Source organism: Euprymna scolopes, chromosome 8, assembly GCF_053919585.1.
Source record: "Euprymna scolopes isolate OS-2025 chromosome 8, ASM5391958v1, whole genome shotgun sequence".
Lineage (NCBI taxonomy): Eukaryota > Metazoa > Mollusca > Cephalopoda > Sepiida > Sepiolidae > Euprymna > Euprymna scolopes.
In genome coordinates, this window is record NC_136489.1 from 103,837,331 (window position 1) to 103,860,224 (window position 22,894).

The 22,894-nt window shown below is 32.0% G+C and overlaps 1 protein-coding gene across 1 annotated transcript in view; it reads right to left on the bottom strand.

The window, feature by feature from the left end:
• The window catches only part of LOC145283692 (suppressor of fused homolog), a 48,162-nt gene that overhangs the window by 20,992 nt on the left and 4,276 nt on the right, over nt 1-22,894 (bottom strand). Inside the window, exons 2-6 of the mRNA XM_080132718.1 lie at nt 18,086-18,220; nt 10,957-11,096; nt 7,640-7,782; nt 4,707-4,792; nt 885-957 (exon numbers count right to left, since the gene is read on the bottom strand). Coding sequence (XP_079988844.1) covers nt 885-957; nt 4,707-4,792; nt 7,640-7,782; nt 10,957-11,096; nt 18,086-18,220 — 577 coding nt within the window. The remainder of the gene's footprint in view (nt 1-884; nt 958-4,706; nt 4,793-7,639; nt 7,783-10,956; nt 11,097-18,085; nt 18,221-22,894) is intronic.

A 22,894-nucleotide genomic window follows, 5' to 3' on the forward strand; every position in this document is an offset into this window, starting at 1 on the left:
TCCCAAGATGTTTGGCGACTCTTTCAGAGGCCAGCAGAAGACAGGTATGTCATTATGTATATGTTGCTATATATTCTGATACACATGCACCCACACTCAGAGACTAGATGAGTACGACTGTTAGGACAAACTTAGAGACTAGAGTTAAACAAAACCATTAAACAAACTGTTAAATAAAAGAAGTAAATACGCAAACAGATAAGAACTAGAGACTATCATCTGCATAATATAACACAAATGAAAATTTATCAAGGTAATAATTTATAATATTAAAAAAATAAATCATCCTTATTTTACTGCTGCATTAGTAAGTTAAAGAAAAATTATATATACATAACACTAGCAGTATCAATGCCCCAGCATTGCTTGGAGGAATCTATTAAAAAAAAAATGATTCAACTATAAAAAATACTAAAAAGGAATTTTTAAAAATTAAATAAACAAACTGATTTTTTTTTAATGACTGAAGCTTCAAGGGACATTTTCAACATTATTTAATTATATAGGAGATTAATAAATACAGTTGTATTAATTGCTATAGTTATAGAATGCTCAATATCCACAATGGAGCTTATGTATATCTAAATTTGCAAACATAGGGTCAACAGTGTATGGAAACTCGTAGTTTTTTGCCTTGTGGTTTTCACATCACATATTTCTACATATTTTGAGAGGGGCTGCATAGGATTGGATTTCTATTTTAAAGTAGTTAATTCATATTTTATTTTGGTAAGCTATTTTTTTCAACTGGATTATTTGAATTTATCTAGAATTGTTATCTATTGTTTTTTTCTTAATTTCATTTTTTTTTTTCTATTGTTAATTTCTTTGCTTATTTTAGTCTTAAATCTTTTACTATAGTAATTTTCTTAACCTGTACCTACTTGTAATGTTGGATCCAATTCAAAGATGCTCTCCCCTCTTCTCATGTCTGTATTCAACCAGGCACCTCCAGCTCTGGAAAACATAATGGAAAATGGAAATAATAAAACTAGAACAAAAAAAGTTAAAAGATATTCACAAATTCTTTGAGTGTATGTTTGTTTGTTTTATTGGAATATCTAACCAGCATATGAAAATTTTTTTCATTTTTATTTATTTTAATCATTTATTATTTACTTATTATTTTTTTTTGTTTTTTATTGCTCGCCGCCAGGATTGGTTGGTTGGTTGGTTGTTTTTGTTTTACGGCATATCAACCCTTTTCGGGTTATTTAATGCCAAATTCAAAGATTTTGAAGAAAAAATTTTTTAATAGAATATATTTATTGTTTTCACGTCGGTTTCTATTTAACCCATAGTTGGGACCCTAACAGGTACTACCACTCCGGGTCAGAGTGGACCTGGGAGCAATGGTAATTAAAGGGTGGCTCCACACTCCCCAAAGCCCACAAGCTGGGGCCTCACTACTGGATATAGTTTAAGGTCATATCCAAGACCCCAATTGAGGGACTTTTACCCTCTGCAGGGGGGCAGTCGGCATATTCTAATGCCCCACTGACAGGGCCCGCCACCAGGAAGATTCTTCTTTTTTTTATAGACACATTTGTTCCTTGTGTCTTGGATTATATACATTAGTTGGAAATTTTGTTTATTTTTTTTTTTTTAATATTTTTAAGAAAAGTCTGGTTGCTCTCAAAAAGGAGAGAATATTATCCAAGCAGGTGTTTTCAAAGATGTCTTTCATATTATTAGTGTTTAGGATTGCTTCTTGTATTGTTTCTTTTCTTGATTTTCTAGGAGTTGGTCTCCATTTTCCCAGAATGATTTTGATTTGATATAGTTGTATTGTTATTCCAGTGTTGTTGCCATTTTGCATAAAATAGTTGGTTGATTTTATGTTTAAAGTCAGTATATGGGCTGTTATATATATATATAATTTAAAGTCAGTATATGGGTTCAGGTTTAGAGCTGATTTGGCTGCTAAGTTGGCTCTTTCATTTCCTCAGAGTGTAGGTATGAAAGTTTTATTCATGACATAAGACTACTGTTTTTACTAAAAGAAAATTCTGGAATCTCTTTTTATGCAGTTAAAATTGGTCTAAACAATATACTAGAATTGTCTCCATATAGGAAATTTTCAATAAACTGCATTTCCAACTACAAAGAGATGACACTCTGGCTGAACATATTTGGAGCTGCTTCTTAAAATGGATATCAGTAAATGTTTTTATATTATTTTAATTCTTTGACCAGATCTTTTTTTTTTTTTTAATTATTATTCTTTATAATTAGATTGTTCCATTATTATTAGCTAGGCCAAGCTAAAACCTTGGCCTGGTTGGCCATGGAGGTTATGTTTTTGATCAAGTTTGTTTGTTGTTTGTCACTATGTTCATTTGTATACAAACTTGTACCTATATTGCTTGACCAATCATCACCAAAGTTGGTCAACATATCGGTTAGAACTGCATAATTTTGGAATATCTAGATAAAAAGTCAAGGCTAAGGAAAAGATGAGTCACATCTTTGGTAATAACTTTGGTTCATTGTAGTCACATCTTATTTCGACAAAATTTCAACTTCTGAACTTTCTAAATTTGACATATAAATCTGATACTCTTTGATAATAGTAACCACTGCAAACAATTTCAGCCTGATTAGATAAATAGTTTTTGAGTTATCATCTCCATGGTATAAGTTTGGGAATACTTCATGCAATATGGAAGACATAGATAAAATTTGGCTCATTTTTACATTGTCAAATTGATATGAAATCTTCTAAGTGACTCATATTGTTATTTAAAGTATAGCATTTTTTTTCATTGATATTGAACATATCTGAGACTTTAAATATCTTAAAGCAAAACTACTATGATGTATATGTCTTGCCAATTTAATCTTAATAAGAACTATTTTGCTAATGTTTTGTGGGGCAATTCTTATATTTTGATTAAAGACTAAATAATTTTTTAAAATTATTTCACTGAAACAAAAGTGCCTTTAATTTATTCGAGTAAAATAATTCAATCATTTATTTTGTTCATTTTTATTCCCCTTTCACATGACACTAGTTATATAAAATGTATTCATATTCAAAATTTCTTTGATAGATAAAAAAAAATGAATGTCTTATAACTAATTATAAATTCCTTTGATAAATGAAAATAAAATTTAATGCCTTATAAATAGGGCTGTGACAACAGAATATTCTTATCATTGTTGTGACTCAAGTATATATCTGACACAGTTTATCAACTGAGAATCACATCAGTTGATATAAAAGCATATAAGATATCAACAGATACACACTCGAGGGTCAAAACAGTGAAAAGAATATGCTATTATAACTAATTATAAATTACTTAAACATAATTAAATTTTAATCAAAAACCTTTTTTCAAAATATTTAACTTAAAATTATCATCATATTCAGTTTACAGGCAATAGATTAACCAATAACAAAAAATAAAATAAAATCAAAATGAATATCTTAACCTGGGAGGAGGGGCATGGCCTCGCATCATTTGCATGCAGAGAAAGGGCAGCACAAAAGAACTTTTTCCCTAAACAACTCCAATCAGTTTCAACTAAGAAAGTCAACATTAAGAGAAAAACGCCAAGTGTGAAGTATTTATTTCTTTTCCAATGCGAGGAACGTGACACTAGGGTCGGAAAGTAAGATTGAAAAAGTCAGTGTCCAAGAGGAGCACTCAGACTCTGCAAAAGATGCTTTGGCACTCGTCGGCATTCCCTGGTAGTGGTGTTTCAGGCAATTAGCAATAAATTAACTCTTTCTCAGAGAGAATGCAAAGCCTGGGAAGGTGGACCTCCTAAAACTGCAGAGGACACCCATATGTTAGAATATTCTTATCATTGTTTTGACTCTCGAGTATATATCTGACACAGTTAATCAATTGAGAACCACATCACTCTATATAAAAGCATATAAGATATCAACGGATACACACTCAAGGGTCAAAACAATGAAAAAAAACCTAGCAACTCTCTCATAATGCTCATTTAAAAAATAATTTGATGAGAAAATTGGAGACGTGATCAATATGTGAAGATTAATTCTGTGGTGATCAAATGAATAGCAATTGTCTACAATCGACAGGGAAAACGTCATTACAAAAATGGTTTAATCTTTGTTAATTTTGAGGTCGAAGGATAAAATCCCTGTGAGTTTAGGAGTAAAGAGGTAGGAAGTTATTCTTTAACTAAACAAAAATCATCTAACTTCTCTGACCCCATCATGAATTGTTTGAAATCTTAGCTTTCATGGCAAAATTAACATTTTCAATTTTCAGAGAGAACTGTCATAAGAGGGCAATTGCATTTTTCTTATTAAAAAATGGATTTTCATCAAAAAACTGAGAACTTACATTAATAAGAGGTGCTAGAGATTTAAGTGGAAATTTTTTTTCTGGATTTAAAAATAAGTGGAGAGCTAATATACCTGAGTTTAATGACTGCTTTACATGGTATGGCTGGCATGTGTTGGACAGCTTTTAGAAATTGGCTTTGAAACTAACCTATTCTTGGCCAAATGTTTTTTTTTTTTTTATCCCTCTGTCAAATTCATTTTTATCACTTTCTCTCATGTTTTCCGTGGCCTTCTACTGACCCTGCTATTTCAACTATTCTACAATTACTAACCTAACAACTCTGTCATAATGCTCATTTAAAAAATAATTTGATGAGAAAATTGGAGCCGGTGATCAATCTCAATATTTTTTATCATACTCCCACATAACACTTACACTGAGACAGAGCGCAGCAATTCAATAACTCCAGGGCCATTCCAATGTTGAGCAGCCTTTAATTCTTCACTGCAGACTCCCACAATCTGAGAAGAGAATAAGAAAAAACATATATTGTAAAAATTAAAAACAAAATTTTCTAAGAAAAGACTCAACATCTATCTTCTTCTATTATATAAATTATAAACGTCAGTTTGTTTGTGTGTTCGGATGTCTGCTAAAAACTTTTGTCAGGCGCATCAGACCAGCTTGAAACCGGAACCATCTGAAAGAGCAATCTCTCGGACGCATATGTGAAAATTAGAAAAAAAGATTAATTCTGTGGTGATCAACTGGATCATTTTCTTTTTGGAAGGGGGGGGGGGGTAACTTTTTGTGTTGTTGTTTTCACAAGTCACACATGCATATCAAACTGAAACTATGAGTAAAAACATCATTTTGCAGAATCATAAATTGTCGTGGTTTGATGGGCAAAAGCATTTGCCAGTAACTTTTCTCCCTTCCTCTTTTGCATTTCAGGTTCGAGCCTGCCTACCGTGACTAATTTTACAGGCACCCGCTGTTATTTTGATTCATTTACATTTTTGTTTTTAGGGGAGAAGGGTTCCAGCGCACGGACAACAAAAAGTACTTATCTTCGTATCCCTTCTGCCGAAATATCTGGTGAAGAAGTTGCCACCTACTTTTGTTTTGGGCAATTCCGTTCTTTCTTTATTAAATTGATATGGGGGTATCGATGAAAGTGCTCTATATCCTTAGCATAGCAGCTGTGTCGAAACCAAACTTCATGTCCACCCGGGCAATGCCGGGTATCCACACTAGTCTTCTATTATACAAAGGAACGAGCGGGGGTACCCGGTGTTACCCGGATATTTGAACGTATAAAACAAAAAGAAAAGCGTTAGTAGGGAGGGAGGCTCGAACCCGTGACGAACCTGAAGACAGAAAAGAACGTGAAAGAAAACGTAACAATTTACCGCTACGCTACAAAGCCATAGGAAATGAAAAGCGTTGAAATTTAGTGATGTCAATCAAAAAGATGGCTTGCTAGCAGGTGCAGAACTGAAGCTTGGCTGAAGGCCAGTTCAGCTCTCCACCGTTTCATTTATTTGTTTCCCCCACGATGTTGGAGAAAACTAACTCCCCATAAAAAGGGAGTGTCCAAATGAATAGCAATTGTCTGATATGAGGGGTTTCCCCCATATTGATCAAAGCTAATTGCTTTCTGGACATCCCGGCACAAAGGCCGGGAAGCTGCCTTCGCTTTAGTTTCGATTTTATATGAAAAAGCCGGACAAACACGCGAGAGGAAAGAATAGCGTGAATTTTGTAAAAGTTAGTCAAAATAAATCTAGAGACGACGTCCCTTCGCAAATTGTAGATATTATAATCTAAGGCATATATAAAAAGTTCTAAAATATAGTACCCCCATCCCACCCCACCTGGAGAATCCAGACAAAAAAAAAGCTTTTGCTGGCATACAAAAACGATATAGAGGTTGTCTGTGTGTTAGTATGTGTGTGTGTGTGTGTGTGTGTGTTTGTATGTCTGCTAAAAACTTTTGTCAGCAGCATCCAACTGGGTTGAAACCAGTGCTATCTGAAAGAGCAATGTCTCGGATGCATAATATGTCAAGATTAGAAAAAAAGATTAATTCTGTGGCAGTCAACTGGACCACTTTTTGGGAGGGGAGAGGGTCATTTTTCACAAATCACGCATGCGTATCAAATTAAAACTGTTTAAGAAGCTTATATTCAACTTCATGACATTATAAGCACTTGTGGTCCCTCTTTCGCGTTTCATGTTTGCACCTGCCCGGCGCGGCTCATTTTTGTAATTTCTGTTTTTTTTTTTTTTAGGTCGTAGAAATACTCATTACTATTTTGATCGAAAGTAAAGTTGTTTTGATTTATTTATTTTTTTTATGGGGTAGAGGTTTCCAGCACATGGGCAACAAAAAGTGCTCAATATCTGGAAAATAGCTTGTCTTGTATCCCTTCTGCCGAAATATTTGGTGGAGTGGTTGTCACGTATTACTTCTTTTTTTGGGGTGATTACATTTTCATGTTTTCATCAGTTTCTTTTATTTTTGAAATTGTTGTGGGGTTATCAATGAAAGTGCTCAATATCCTTAGTATAGCAGCTATGTCCAAACTGAACTTCATGTCCACCAGGGCAACGCCAGGTATCCATGCTAGCATTTATATAAAAAAGAATTTAAAAAAAAAAATCAGTTTACAAATACGAATCATTATTGATTTCTAAGTAATATTTGTTTTTAAACCAATTGAAAGAGGAAAATAAATTACTTATTATGTCTATTAATTTAGTCATTTTATTTCTTTTTGCTGTTACACAAATAACAAATGGAATTATTTCCTCTTACAATTGATCAGATTGTTTTGTTTTACAGCATATCAACCCATTTCAGATTATTTAATACTAAATACAGTAATTTTGATGAAAAAATGTTTTTATGCTTCACGTCGTTTATATCTTCAAATATTTATTCATGGTGTTTGGTTTGGTTGTTTTGTGACACATCAGCCCTTTTCGGGTGATTTCATGCAGAATTTGGTCATTTTGAAAAAAAAAAAAAAAGGCTTTATACTTCAAATTCTTTATATCTCCAAATATTTATTCACATTTAATGTGGTTGTTTTGTAGAGAAAAATTATTGTTTTTGGCCTTGCGGAACATGATTGAGTTTCGCAAGGGAAAGGAAAAAAACAAAAAAAACAACAGCATAAATATTTGGTGCATTTAACCCAAGAAGCCAATATCTTCAGACAGTCTGACATGGTAACACCAGACAGATTGCAACCTTTTTTTCTATCTACAAATACAAAGGAGAAAATGAGAAAAATAAATGGTACATATTTGATTTTATCCAAGCCAGCGATTTTCAAAAAGAAAATGAGAACCAAACTAACTTGTATGAAACTGACAACGCCAAATGGTGTGATGATTGGTTGGAGTTGGGCATCTTCTGTCATCAGCATGTGTTGAATTCTCGATTCACTGCCATCAAGTGGAGCATGCCAGGAGACATGATCTCCACTGCATAAAATGTTTTCTGGAAAGGAAAGCAAATCAATTAAAATGACAGAAACATTTCTTCAAATCATTTTAAGAATGAATAAAATTTTAAACAAAAATGGTCCTGACATTTCTCAATTTTTGAGATGAGGATTGGTTATTTGTATTATTTCGATTCATCGAAAGTACCCACTGAGGAGACTGACAGTGGTACAGGATAAGCTGACTTCTGATGCCTCACTGAAGGAATGCACTTGCATCCCAATTGACAATGTAATGAAGATGTTGACCTTCTGTGTAGAAACTACATACTTCGTGATGGGATCTAATATATATCGGCAGGAAGAAGGTCTGGCGATGGGATCACCATTGTCTCCGGTACTGGCCAATGCATACATGGAATACTTTGAGGAAATGGCATTAGGATCAACACCACTAAAGCCAACAATGTGGTTGCAATATGCAGATGACATATACTCTAGTCCCACCAGGAAGATGTTTAAACATTACTACACCATGTGAACCCGATCCATCCAACTATACAGTTCACAATGGAATAAGAACATAAATTATTGTTCCTAGATGTCCTGATAACCTGCACTGGTTAGGGGTTTATGTCATCTGTATACCGAAAGCCAACTTTCACTGGACAATACCTAAACTTCAACTCCCACCCTCCATACAATGTAAAAAAAGGAATCGTCCATTGCCTACAACACTGAGCAAAAGCAATATGTAGTAACAGCAGTGCATATCAAGAGGAGATGGACAGTTTAGGATAAACCTTCCACTGAAACAACTATCCAGAGAGCATGACATCAGCTCCAAGAAATCTGGACCATACATAAGAGGACACTACTCAGAAACTCACCACAGTTTGCATACCATATATGAAGGGCTTGTCTGAAAAACTTTACGAGTATGTAATCCATATGACATCAGGACAGTATGCAGACAACTCAAAGAAGCAATACATACGCTGGGGAATAACCAATTACTAAGTAGAACTAGTATAGAATTTAATACAATATGGGAACCATTAATTATAAACAATATATAATATATACAAGTCATAAGTAAAAACATTAATATATATGTTAATATATAGTAATAATTCGGAGTAAATAGTGATATTTACAACTAGAAATAAAATAGATTTAAGACTCTTAAAATTTGTACCAGAATTGTTCACAAGGACCTGTGGCGCAGTAGTTAGAGTACTTGGAAAAACCAATTGTAAAAAAGTGATATTCTCTTGAAGGTTCAATCCCGAGTGTGGGCAACCGAAAAATACAATTGCGAATTACTTAATAACAGAACAAGAGCATGCTACCTCCGTGAAGTAAATAAAGTGCTTTGCTTGAAATTCCATCCAAATTCCCAAGTTTGACAAGATACACTTGAAAAAAGTCGGAGGTTACATGAACCAAAATGTTGTGAAAAGATGAGAACAGTAGTACGATGAATCCAAAAAATACGAAAAATGGTCCTGTACACTTTTGACTTTATATTTCTAATAACTTAAATTACACGGCATTATTATTTCCACTTTAATTTGAATCTACATTTTCAGTACTTGTACAGTTTAGTCAAGACATTAAAAAATGAAAATAGCGAAAAAAAAGTTTATATTGCACGTATCCGTTATGGAACGAAGTTCTCCGAAAAAAAAATTCACTTAATTTCATCAAGTAGTTTTTTTTTTTTACAGCGAAAAAAACAATTTGTCATGATACCGAGCAAAATGTTCGATTTTTAGGAAGAAAAGCTAGTATTAGAGATGGGAGGGGGTGTCAGCGCTTTAACTGGAGTTATCTCCCTTTGGCATTTCTAAAATTCAAACAATTTTTTTTTTTTTTAAATCCAAGATGGCTGCCTTCAACGCACTCTCATAAAAATGTGTTTTTTCGCTGTAAAAGAAAAACTACTTGATGAAATTAAGTGAAATTTTTTTTCGGAGAACTTCGTTCCATAACGGATACATACAATTTAAACGTTTTTCGATATTTTCATTTTTTAATGTCTTGACTAAACTGTACAAGTACTAAATTTTAAAGGAAGTGAATTAAAATGGCAGAATAATATTTTCACTTTAGAACAAATAAAATTTGAAACATAGTTTTATTTTATTTTATTTTTTTTTAGTAATTGTATCCATGTAAATTACAGTTTTATTATTTCCTCTTTCAACTGTGTTCAAATTGTTATTATTTTGTTCATTATCAACTTCTCTCTACATTAATAAAATTTTTTCTTTGAGATGTAACCGTGCATCGAGTCAAAAAACAAAAAAACAAATCGTTTGTAAGTGAAAATAGTAACATAACTTGAAGTAATCTGAAAAAAAAAAAAAAAAAAAACTGAACGGAAAAATTTGTATTTTTATCAGGAGAAAAGATTAAATTTTGTTTTGTTTCTATCAATATAACCCCGAAAATAAATGAGTTACTACGATGTGAAATTGAAGGGAATTTCACTATATTTATTCATTTTCACACACAAACTGCTTGGTGTGTGATGCCTATTTATAATATATTCCTTAATATATTATGTATTGTTTTTATTTAAAAAAACAATTTCTTTTTAATTTAAATATGAAAATGATCAAATTTGATCAAGAAAGATGACTATTATAATAAGAATAAGGTAAATATTGCATGCTATTATTAATGTTACTTTTAAAAACAATACTTATAATAAATACATACATTCTTACTTTATTTAAAAAAAAAAATCAACTGTTTTGAAATATTGCTCAACATCAATAAGATATCTGCATATCTGTAAACTGGGAAATTATCTGTTTTCTTTTGTAAACGTGCTATAAAAAAATTTCCTTTAGGAAGTGGGATAAGTTTATGGTGACCACCAGAGCTATTATTTCCCCACTAGAAAATGCCGATTTCTCTACCTTTGTGTTGGTAAGAAAGTGTAGTATCTGTTCTGTCATATACAATTATCTTTTTCATATTCATATGAAAAAGTCTTACTACTTTTTAATGTCATTTTAAAGTATATGAAATCATATGTAAAAATAATTATTTTAGAAAAATAACATGCTCATCAAAACACACGATTAATTTATTTCAAAGTTTAAACTTTCAATTACAAGTTGTTTTTTGCTGTTTAGGTGTGTAATAATAAAAATGTAATAAAAGAGAAAATGACTGTTGAATGAACATTACATTAATTGTAAAAAGATGTTTCTCACCTGATTGGAAAACGTAACGAGCCAAGGATTGCATAAGAGCAGCTGGCCAAGTGGGTGGGTTTGTCTCTCCAGGTTCTCGGCGTAATCTGAAAGTTAATTCAAAACCAAAACCACTCGGACCATCATTACCATTACTCCGTCTGCAAAAAGGAAATATTTATTTGTCAAAGTAAATACCAGATTTTCAGAATTTCTCTTCATTATAATAAAATAGCAAATTTGTGAGGCCTTTTTTTCTCTCTACCGAATGAAAAAAAAAAAAAAAAGAAAAATGTAATTTTTTTGTCACTTTTAGAAATGTTTCTTTTAGAAATGTTTTTTTGTCACTTTTAAAAAGGTTTCTTTTAGAAATGTTTTTTTGTCACTTTTAAAAAGGTTTCTTTTAGAAATGTTTTTTTGTCACTTTTAAAAAGGTTTCTTTTAGAAATGTTTTTTTGTCACTTTTAGAAAGGTTTCTTTTAGAAATGTTTTTTGTCACTTTTAGAAAGGTTTCTTTTAGAAATGTTTTTTGTCACTTTTAGAAATGTTTCTTTTAGAAATGTTTTTTGTCACTTTTAGAAAGGTTTCTTTTAGAAATGTTTTTTGTCACTTTTAGAAATGTTTCTTTTAGAAATGTTTTTTGTCACTTTTAGAAAGGTTTCTTTTAGAAATGTTTTTTTGTCACTTTTAGAAAGGTTTCTTTTAGAAATGTTTTTTGTCACTTTTAGAAAGGTTTCTTTTAGAAATGTTTTTTGTCACTTTTAGAAAGGTTTCTTTTAGAAATGTTTTTTGTCACTTTTAGAAAGGTTTCTTTTAGAAATGTTTTTTGTCACTTTTAGAAAGGTTTCTTTTAGAAATGTTTTTTGTCACTTTTAGAAAGGTTTCTTTTAGAAATGTTTTTTGTCACTTTTAGAAAGGTTTCTTTTAGAAATGTTTTTGTCACTTTTAGAAAGGTTTCTTTTAGAAATGTTTTTTGTCACTTTTAGAAAGGTTTCTTTTAGAAATGTTTTTTGTCACTTTTAGAAAGGTTTCTTTTAGAAATGTTTTTTGTCACTTTTAGAAAGGTTTCTTTTAGAAATGTTTTTTGTCACTTTTAGAAAGGTTTCTTTTAGAAATGTTTTTTGTCACTTTTAGAAAGGTTTCTTTTAGAAATGTTTTTTGTCACTTTTAGAAAGGTTTCTTTTAGAAATGTTTTTTGTCACTTTTAGAAAGGTTTCTTTTAGAAATGTTAATGAAACAACCCATTTGCATAGGCACATACAATAAAAGTTTCAGCACCGTCAACACGTTTACGGAAACTTTTTTTCAGGATAAAAATTTTACATTTCACAAGTAACTTATAAAATTACTAAGTAGAGCATTTAATGGTTTAAGTGAGAATCTTCATACATTTTTCTAAAGCTAATGAAAGAGTATTGCAAGAGTTGCATCATTTTTAAAAAAAATCTGTTTAAGTGTTTATTGCTTTTGCAGCAAATCAAGCTGACTAAATTGCATTAATTCTGGCATGCAAAAAGAAATTATTTCTTCTATTCATTTTATGCCACTTTTTTCTTATGCAAGAGTGACATTTTTTTAAGTTTCACAAGCTTCAGTCCTCAGAGTTTAGTGGCTTAACTGTATCCAAACTCCACTCTGTATAGTCTTATCTAATCACATGGTTCCACATTTTCTTTGGCAAGTTTCAAGTAATAATCTGGGGAGTTATTTTATTGAATGAATGTTTGCAGTCTAAGCTGGGATTCCTAGTAGGAGGCTTGTAGGATACCTTTCAATGTTCATCTCAGGTGGCTCTACCAGTTGGTAGTTATGGCTTAACCAGACAATCATATTTTTATAAGGAGGTAGAATTAGCAATACACATGAAAAGATTGAAATAGCTTGAAATATTTCAATATTGATATGCATAGAAAGAGCTTGATGAGCTAAGAAAGAATCTTTTTAAATTTTTAAAATCTGATTAAAATTAAGGAAGTTATGGCTATTTTTGTGCCTCACACGTTTGGATATTTTTCCCTCTTTAAGACCATATGCGTTTCGTCACATTTTTTACACTACTTTTTCAGTAAAAATGTCATATCTTTGTTAAAACACAAGACTAAGAAATGAAATTTACCATATAAGTGTATTTTTGTACAAGGAATCAGAATATGCAACTGAAAATCTCCCAAAGTTTATGGTTTCCAAATAATCTGCAGTAAATGTGCATAAATATGCAGCAATTCCTTAAAAATGCCATGTATCCATAAACAGAAAAGAAGTTGGAGAACTCAAAGTTGAATTGTAATGTGCTTTATGTACAAAAAACTTAAATCTAAACAAGACCATTTAAAAATGAATATATTGCAATATTTCTTTGGTATTATTGTAGATTAACACCTTCTGTTTAACCCCACTCAACTCCTTCTGACCACCCCTCCAAAATGTGATTCTACCTTTTTAGGAAATTATGTATAAAATGCCATGAAAAACTTTAATGAAAGATAAACAAATTATTTTAGAATTGAATGTAAAAGAATTTCCTATTACAGGTCATTCTAGCATTTTAGGGCAGTTAACTGTTTTTTTTTTCTATGGGAAAATATGCATGCTTTTTTTTTTTTAAGATGATTATGTGTAGTTTTAAGAGGGTTTCTATGCAATGAGAATATGGGGAGGGTTGCCATTCGGACTTTGAATTAATTGTAGGGCTAAGGAAAATTATGTGTGAACATACTGAAAACTTGACAGAGACAAAGCTAACAAAAACAATATTAGAGGGGGGAGCGGTTAGTTTCACAAAAATTTAATGTAAAATAATTCACCATTTCCTGGCCATTCTAGCATTTTAGGACAGTTAACCAATTTATTTTTATGTGTATTTTTCTTTAAGGAAAGATCTATTTTTTGTTTGTTTGTTTTAGATGCTTGTATGTGGCTTACAGAGGTATTTTGTTGGGGGGGGCTTGCCACTCGAACTTAGTGTTATTGTTAGGGTTAAAGAGTGTTTTAGGAGGAGACTTGCCACACATAATTTGGATTAGAGGTGAAGTTAAGAGAGCTTTTTTTCAAAGAGAGCGTTCAAAAATTTGTTGATTTCTATTTTCGAGGTTGAAGGTGTTAATTCCATAGGCCGTTTATACTACGCTGGAGCAGGTTGTAAAAATATCTTTCGCTTAATAAGTAGAAAAAAAAAATAACGAAATAAAAAGCTTCCTAATTGTAGTTTGATGTGTTTTCTAACTGCTTTTAAAATTTCAAGAATATTGATATAGATTTTGAGGGTTTGTATTACTATACACATAGATTCGAAAAAGTTGTCAAAAAAACAAATATATAACAAATAAATGTTATCAAAAGCAAGTTACTTTTCTAGCTAACTGGATAATTTTTTAGTGTTTTTATTTAATGTAACATGTTTATTCAGCTTGAAAACAGTGTTTACCGATGTTTTGGAAAATTTAAAATGGCGCCCGACTCTCTTGAAACGGTAAGTTTGGGGAAAAGAGTTAAAAATAAAAAAGTAGACAAAATACTGCTAGAAACTCGCTCAATATATGTTACCGTGACATAGGCTGACATATATTCGGTGAGTTTTTAACAGTATTTTGTATAGTTTTTTTTTTTTTTAACTCCTTTTCTCAAACTTAACGTGTCAAAGAGAGTCGGGCCGGGCGCCATTTTTAATTTTCCAATACATCGGTAAACACTGTACGTTTTTCGAGCTGAATAAACATGTTACATTAAATAAAAACACTAGAAAATTATCCAGTTAGGTAGAAAAGTAACTTATCTTGCCTTTGATAAAATTTATTTGTTATATATTTGTTTTTTGACAACTTTTTCGAATCTATGTATAAACGAGATTTTGATACTTATTTTGATTTTGAAAAAAAAAAACATTTGTGGCTGTTCGCAGTAAAACATTGTTTTAATTCGTTGTTCAAAACTAATTTAAAGAATAAAAGTGCATGCAAGCTATATATCTACAAAAGTTTATTTTGTTTTTTTAACCATGTTTTTAAATTTGACGAGCAATGTGAGAAATTGCAACAGATTCATAATGCCGAATTGGTTGGGATTGTTATTATACATTCTGAAAACCGAATAGTTCTAAACTAATGTTATTCTGATAACAAAATAGCTCTCATTAAACATATAAGAACATTTATACTCATATTTTCATGTTTTTCTTAATTCGTTCTTGAATAAAAATTAAAGAACGCGTGTTGTTTATACACTGTGCTATCGCTGATTCTACAGGCTGGAGCTGCTGCTGCTTCTAGTAATACTAACTTCATTTGACCAAATTCGAGAAATAGAAACAATTTTTTTTTCGGGTAGGTCCTTTTAAATTATCAATTACCGCAGTCCTACTCAACATAAAATAATACTTTTAATTGATAAAGATAGTAAAAAGATTGATTTACTTACTACTGGGTGTCTGAAGAATTTTTTTTTCAAAATGTTCGATACTCGTCATATTAAAGTCTTATTTTTAACATGACAAAGAAATGGTCAAAAATATTTCGGACACTTGACAGTATTAAGATTAACACCTCTACTGATTGGTTCCTAAATTTCATGACGAAATTCTTCATACAATCACGGTACGGACCTTTAGAAAACAGGGGGGGTCATTACTAGTGGTGGGACGATTAATCGGAATCGGAATCGTTAATCGTAAGAATCGTGTATTTTGGGAGGTATCGGAATCGGAATCGCATCGTTAAAAAATACCTTAATTTTACGATTCCTTCATTACGATTCTTTTAGTCTGATGTTGAAAAAAAGAAAAAAAATTCCTGATATTTCTAACCGCAAGAGAGAAATAAAAAGAAACCAAAGAAATTCATTATTAACAGGGCAATGCTTAGTGCCCCTCCCTTACAAGGTTCATTCATTCAGATCTATTGTAATCAAAACTACAAAAGAGTTAACTTGAAAAGAAGTATGCAGGGCTCTACATTGCGAGTAAAAATAAAAAAAACGCTTATCTTTTTAGCGATTGTTTTTTTTTTACTGACAAATCTTCTAATACTGAATGAAAATGCTTTTTCAACTTATATTTTCTTAAAATAAAACGAGCAATGTCAAATTATTTAAACAGTAAAAGGTTTAATAGAACAATACACTTTTTTTTCTTTTTTTAAAAGAAGGCTTTTAAAAGAAATATCTCTAAAATGAAATTGATCATGTATTATTTCGCAAAGTTTTGACAGTAGTCGGTTTCTTTTGAAGTTTCAAAAAAATCGACCCCATACCTATCTCTTCCAAACCTAAAGTTATTAAATAACCCCTTCGTTAATTTAAGGGTAATTAATTCAATTCAGTCAAGTTTTTTTTTTTTAATTTCATTGAAATAAAATCCATTGTTTTTTTTTCTCCAGAAAGATAAAACCCTGAATTTGATTATATTAAAAGCAGAATAATATAATCTTTTTTCTAGAATTTTAAATTGAAAATTAAAAGTGTTTTGTGCAGTTCTTTGCCGAACGAAAAAGAAATAAATATATATATATTTTTAAAAGGTTTTGTAATCAGTTAATTTTTATGTCTAAATAATATTTACGATTAATTAAATAATTTCATTTTAAAAAGTATTTATAAATAGAATTTTACTAAGGACTTATAGTTGGGTTTGTATTACTGTACACATAGATTCGAAAAAGTTGTCAAAAAACAAATATATAACAAATAAATGTTATCAAAGGCAAGATAAGTTATTTTTCTACCTAACTGGATATATTTTTCGGGTTTTTATTCAATGTAACATGTTTATTCAGCTCGAAAAGCATACAGTGTTTACCGATGTATTGGAAAATTCAAAATGGCGCCCGACACTCTTTAACACGGTAAGTTTGGGAAAAGATGTTATAAATAATAAACTATACAAAATACTGCTAGAAACTCGCTCAATGTATGTTACCGTGACATAATATTCGGTGTTTTTTTTTAAATAGTATTTTGTCTAGTTTATTATTTATAACACCTTTTCCCGAACTTACAATGTTAAAGAGAGTGTCGGGCGCCATTTTGAATTTTCCAATACATCGGTAAACACTGCATGTTTTTCGAGCTGAATAAACATGTTACATTGAATAAAAACAAAAAAAATGTATCCAGTTTGGTAGAAAAGTAACTTATCTTGCCTTTGATAATATTTGTTTGTTATATATTTGTTTTTTGACAACTTTTTCGAATCTGTGTACCGTGATACAAACCCGGTTATTTTGTATCTACGGCGCCATGTCACGTGGTATATTGTTTTTTTTTTTTCATTACGCACGTTCATTTATAAATTATTAAATTAAATATTTATCTTTTTTATATTTAATTAGTATATATTTTCTTTCTCTTCCGCTATATTTCTTTTTATTTAATTCATTAAATCTGTTAATTATGAGGACCAAAATAATGAATCGTGTGTATTTATTCTCTAATTTTCTTGTTTTTGTTCTGTTATATAAATTCTATTTTATTTGTTTTTTCTCTGAAGGATAAATTTTATTTTCTTTGAGTTTTTTTTTCTGTATTCCAATTAAGTAAAATAAATTTTCTCTAGAATAAATTTTGCTAATTTTTCCGTTTAGTTTGCTATATAATAATTTTATTTAATCCAAAACACGACGGTGTAGACATAAAATATCTCTTCCAAAGTTAGGGAACATATTTGGGAACTACCGACCATAAGTATAAAACTACCTGGTATATTTCAAAACAATAAATTCCCTAGGAATCGGAATCGGAATCGTACTTGGTATCGGAATCGTTAATCAATATTTTCCTGGAATCGGAATCGGAATCGTATAAAAATTAGGAATCGTACCAACACTAGTCATTACAAAACCTTACCGAAAACGTCATTTTATGACGTTCACATTTTTATCACTTTATTTGCTTAAAACTCTTAAAATATATAATGTACATTCATATTTATTAATTCATTTGAAAGTATATTCATTTCCGAACAAAACAGTAGTAATTTGAAGACTTGAAGTGCTTTGGTTTAAAAAATATGGCTATTTTAGTAGAACTACCTTGAAATCTGTGATTATCCAAAGCGTTTTTTCGTCCGTGTGTATTACTAGTAGAATCTGGATGCACTCAATCTACTCGAATTAATCCAATAGAAATTAATCAAATTTGATTACATTTGCATAATACTTACTCATGTACACGCCCATCACCATGTAGATCAGACAGTCCAAAGCTGATATAGTGCCAGTGAGGAGGTATATTCCGATTGGGATCTCCTGGGTTGGCATACATACTGATATAATCAAGTGGATCTGGACCACCAAGCCTAGAGTGCAAAAAAAAAATAAATAAATAAAAAAACTGATTATTAAAAAAATTGAATTTCAAATACACGTGTGTGTGTGTGTGTGTGTGTAAAAGAGAAAGATATCACTATAAATTTTAATAATGAAACAATGTTTACTTTAGAACAGTAAATAGAAATTAACACTCGGGAATGCTGATCACGCTGTGATAATGGTAGAAATCAGCCTAAATTCTCGCCCTAAAACTGAAGACCCACTACTCAAAACAACAAGGTATTACAAAAAGGCTGATTGGGAAGCCATCAGAGATGCCCCATGGCAAAATATCTTTACTCTTCCAGCGGAACAGTGTGCAAATGAGACCACTGAATGGTTCAAAACTGCTATTGAAGCACATGTTCCAGCACGGAAATTCTATAGCAAGCCCCACTCTCCCCAATGGTTTACTTCTGCTTGTGCAGCTGCCATATGTCAAAGGCAGCATGCGTTCCACAGATTCAACCGACATAAGTCCAGCTCAAATAAACAGAAGTTTATAGAAGCTAGAAATAATTGTAAGAGAGTGATAGAGACAGCTAAGACAGATTACTCTGAAACCACCAGAAAGCGCATCGAAGCACAGAAATTAGGAACCCGGGATTTTTGGAAAATCTACAACAGCGTAGTTAATAATGGACAGTCAACTATTCCCCCACTAACAAACAATCATGAGGTTGCTTGCACGGCAACTGACAAGGCTAATCTGCTTGCCAGTCGGTTTGCCTCAAACTCCACACTGAACTCGGTACGCCACTCACTCCCTGATTTTCCTCTGCGAACAGACGCCGCACTAGACGATTTGAAAATCACCCCTTCTCAGGTACATGCTATTATAAAAAACCTAGACACCTCAAAAGCATGTGGACCAGATCTCATCCCGGCTGTGCTATTAAAAAAATGCTCTGCCGAGGTTGCTCCAGTTCTGTCCAAACTTTACAATAAATGCCTTAAAGAATCTTATTTTCCCGACTGCTGGAAAACCGCCTCTGTGGTACCAGTCTTCAAGAATTCTGGTGAAAGAACTGACCCACTAAATTATCGCCCCATTAGCCTCCTCCCGCTTTTCGCCAAAATATTTGAGTCCTTAGTTAATCAAGCCCTAGTCCAGCACCTAACAGCTGCTAAACTCCTGACTGACAAACAATATGGATTCAGGCAAGCCCGTTCAACAGCAGATATCTTAACTGTAGTTTCTGAACGTATATACTGTTCATTGGATAAAACAGGGGAGGGTAGAGCGATGGCCCTTGATATATCTAAGGCTTTTGACAGGGTATGGCACGATGGTCTTCTAAGGAAAATTAGATCATATGGAATCACTGGAAGAATTCATAATGTAATTAAATCCTTCTTAAGTAATAGAAAAATCAAAGTTGTCCTCGACGGTCGTACATCCAAACAATATGACATAAATGCGGGAGTACCTCAGGGGTCTATCCTTGGACCTCTATTATTCCTGATATTCATAAATGACCTCCCTGATAAAATTGTTTCGGAGATGGGTATATTTGCCGATGACACCACTCTCTATAACAGATATGAGGGGAAAACAAATGAACACATATCCAAGGAAATGGCAGAAACACTAGAGGATGACCTCCAATCCGTAGTGGAATGGGGACAAAAATGGTTGGTCACATTCAATGCTGCTAAGACTAAGCTTGTTTCCTTCAATAACTACAAGAAACCTTCTCTACCACCAATAGCAATGGCCAAGAACACATTGCCTGAAAGTACTTCTTTTAAACTCCTCAGCCTAACTTTTACAGGGAATTTGAACTGGAATAGATACATTGAGAGCATTGCCAAGGCTGCTGCAAGGAAGGTTGGCTCCCTCTACCGTGCTAGAAAACTACTTACGCCTGACAGTATCCTATATCTCTATAAGGCAACCATTCGCCCATGTATGGAGTACTGCTGTCACATCTGGGCTGGTGCATCTGCTGCTTGTCTCTCGCTCCTGGACAGGGTTCAAAAGAGAGTCGCCAACCTGATAGGTCTTGAACTGTCATCTAGGCTTCGGCCTCTGTCCCATCGACGAGATGTTGCATCCCTCTGCCTGTTCTACAAATACTTTAATGGTGAATGCTCTGACGAACTGCAAACACTTGTACCTCCCCGACGTAACTACCCCCGACAAACCCGACAAGCTACTAAGTCTCATCCCTTTACAGTAGAGATCCCTAGGTGCAAGAAAGCCTTTTACTCCAATAGTTTCTTCCCCAGAACTGCGGGTCTTTGAAACTCCCTTCCGGGATTCTGCTTTCCCAACTGCAATGATATGCAGAAGTTCAAGTGTAATGTTAACAAACATCTTTCTACTCTTCTCCCTTCATAATGACCCCGCTAATTAAGTCCCTAATAGTAGCCCCCTGCTTCAAAGTGGCACTGTGCCTTGTTTGGGGTGAAAATTGAATAAAAAAAAAACAAAAAAACAAAACAAAAAAAAAACAATTTAATATGGTTTGGACAAGTATATTTACATTTTATATATATATTTATATATTTTATATTTATTTATACATTTTATATATTATATATTTATATATTATTTATATTTATATATATGTACATATGGCTGTGAGGATCTTTTCCAACTTTTCACACATATCAACATGTTGAACAAAAGTTCTAGTATTATATCATAAATCTGAAATTAATCTGTCATCACTGACCAGCACAGATCCAAAAAGTATAAATTTTTCAATCAACCCATATTCACCAAATAGTGTTTCTTTGAATTGTTTTTCATTGCCATAGACTTGGTTCACTTCATATCAAAATATTGTCATACACATACCATAAAATTTTGAAATTGCTTTGTTCTAAAAACTGGAACATTGTCAAATCCATATTTAAACATTCTGAATTCACATTGTTTCCAGAAATTATATTTACAACATGTAATTTATATAAAAACATGTTAGAATGAAGTTCTCTACTTTTCTCTCCTAGCTAGTTTTAACACATGGAAACAATTTGTAAGATTTTTTTTTTAAATATCAAAAGTACAGAAAAGTTAACATTCAAGAACTCTTAAAAAAAAAAAAAAAATAGAAATGAATAAATAAATAAATAATAGCAAAACATGTATTCTTTTAATGGTAAAAAAAAGTCTTACAAATAAAACTCTGGTCCTGGATATGACCTTAAACTATATCCGATGGTGAGGCCCCAGCTTGCGGGCTTTGGGGAGTGTGGAGCACCCTTTAATTGCCATTGCTCCCAGGTCTACTCTGATCTGGAGTGGTAGTACCTGTTAGGGTCCCAACTATGAGTTAAATAGAAACTGACTTGAAAAAACAAATATATTCTATTAAAAAATTGTTCTTCAAAATTACTAGATTCGGCATTAAATAACCTGAAAAGGGTTGATATGCCGTAAAACAAAAACAACCAACCAACCAACCAACAAATAAAACTAGCCATGTTCAGTAGGAAATTTTATTCTAATGCATTTTATATAAATTATGTCTTTTTTTTTTGTTTTGTTTATGAGTTTTCTAGTATTAACTATTAAGTAGTTTTACCAGGTTGAATATTTAAAAACAAGAGGTAAACATAAAACAGAAAAAGGTGATTTCTTACATAATTAGAGCAGAAAGGGGAGCATTTACAATTAATAAAGAAAGTGTGAAGGTAAAGAAATAGAACTTTTGCATGTCTTTTTAATAGAAGGAGTGTACCAAAATGCCTCCTATTTTTTTTTTTTTTATTCTGCCGGAATGGATCAGAGTTGATTGCAAATTGCATTGTTATGAAGACTAAATTTATGCATCCATGATCTGAAAGTTTCATCTCTCTGCTATAGATATTGACAGTCAGAGGCTCTAAGAAAGCAACCTCTGTCATGGAAGTAAGAAGCATAATTGAATTCCTGGCAGAAGTGTATTGAGAATAATGGTGACTATGTAAAAAAATTCTGGAGCCGAAAAGATTGCTTATTTTAATGGTACCACACTTGTCTTTGTAAATCTCCAATTTGTTGAGTTAAAAAAATAGGAGGTTTTACTTTTGGAATGACCTTCATTTATGTCAGAGATAACAAATGTAATACTATGGTGAAACAGCGGTTTCTAGTATAATGGGCTTAAGAATGGTTAATGTAGGCACTTTGTTAAGAGATTACATCCGGAATAAAAGACAAAAATAACCCCCAAAAAACTGAAGTGAATGTATTGAGGTTGCAAGGTGTCAACATTATATTCATAAAATACATTTTCTTGTGTTCCCATTATTAAATATTTGTTTTACATCATACTCTTTCCACTAGATTACCCAGCTTAAGTTAATCAGACATACTCACATTTAATTGACCAATTCCTTTTGACATATTTTTTTTTTATTGTAACCCTTTATGACCTGAATTATGATGTAGATCAGAGTTTCCCAAAGTGGGCTTCACAGAGTGAGGCTGAGGGGCTCCGGAATCCCTTTCGCTTTATATGGAAAAATTAAATGGCTGTAAACATTTAATTATTAATCTTTTTTACAAGAAAGAGATACGATACATAACTGCAGGTGTAAAGAGTTTCAGGATGGTTCATAAAGAAAAATAAATTAACAAAAAAAATGCAAGTTTTTTTTTTATTATATATGTTTTTAATTGGAATTCAATATTGAGATGAGTATTATTTATTTATTGTGGACTATTA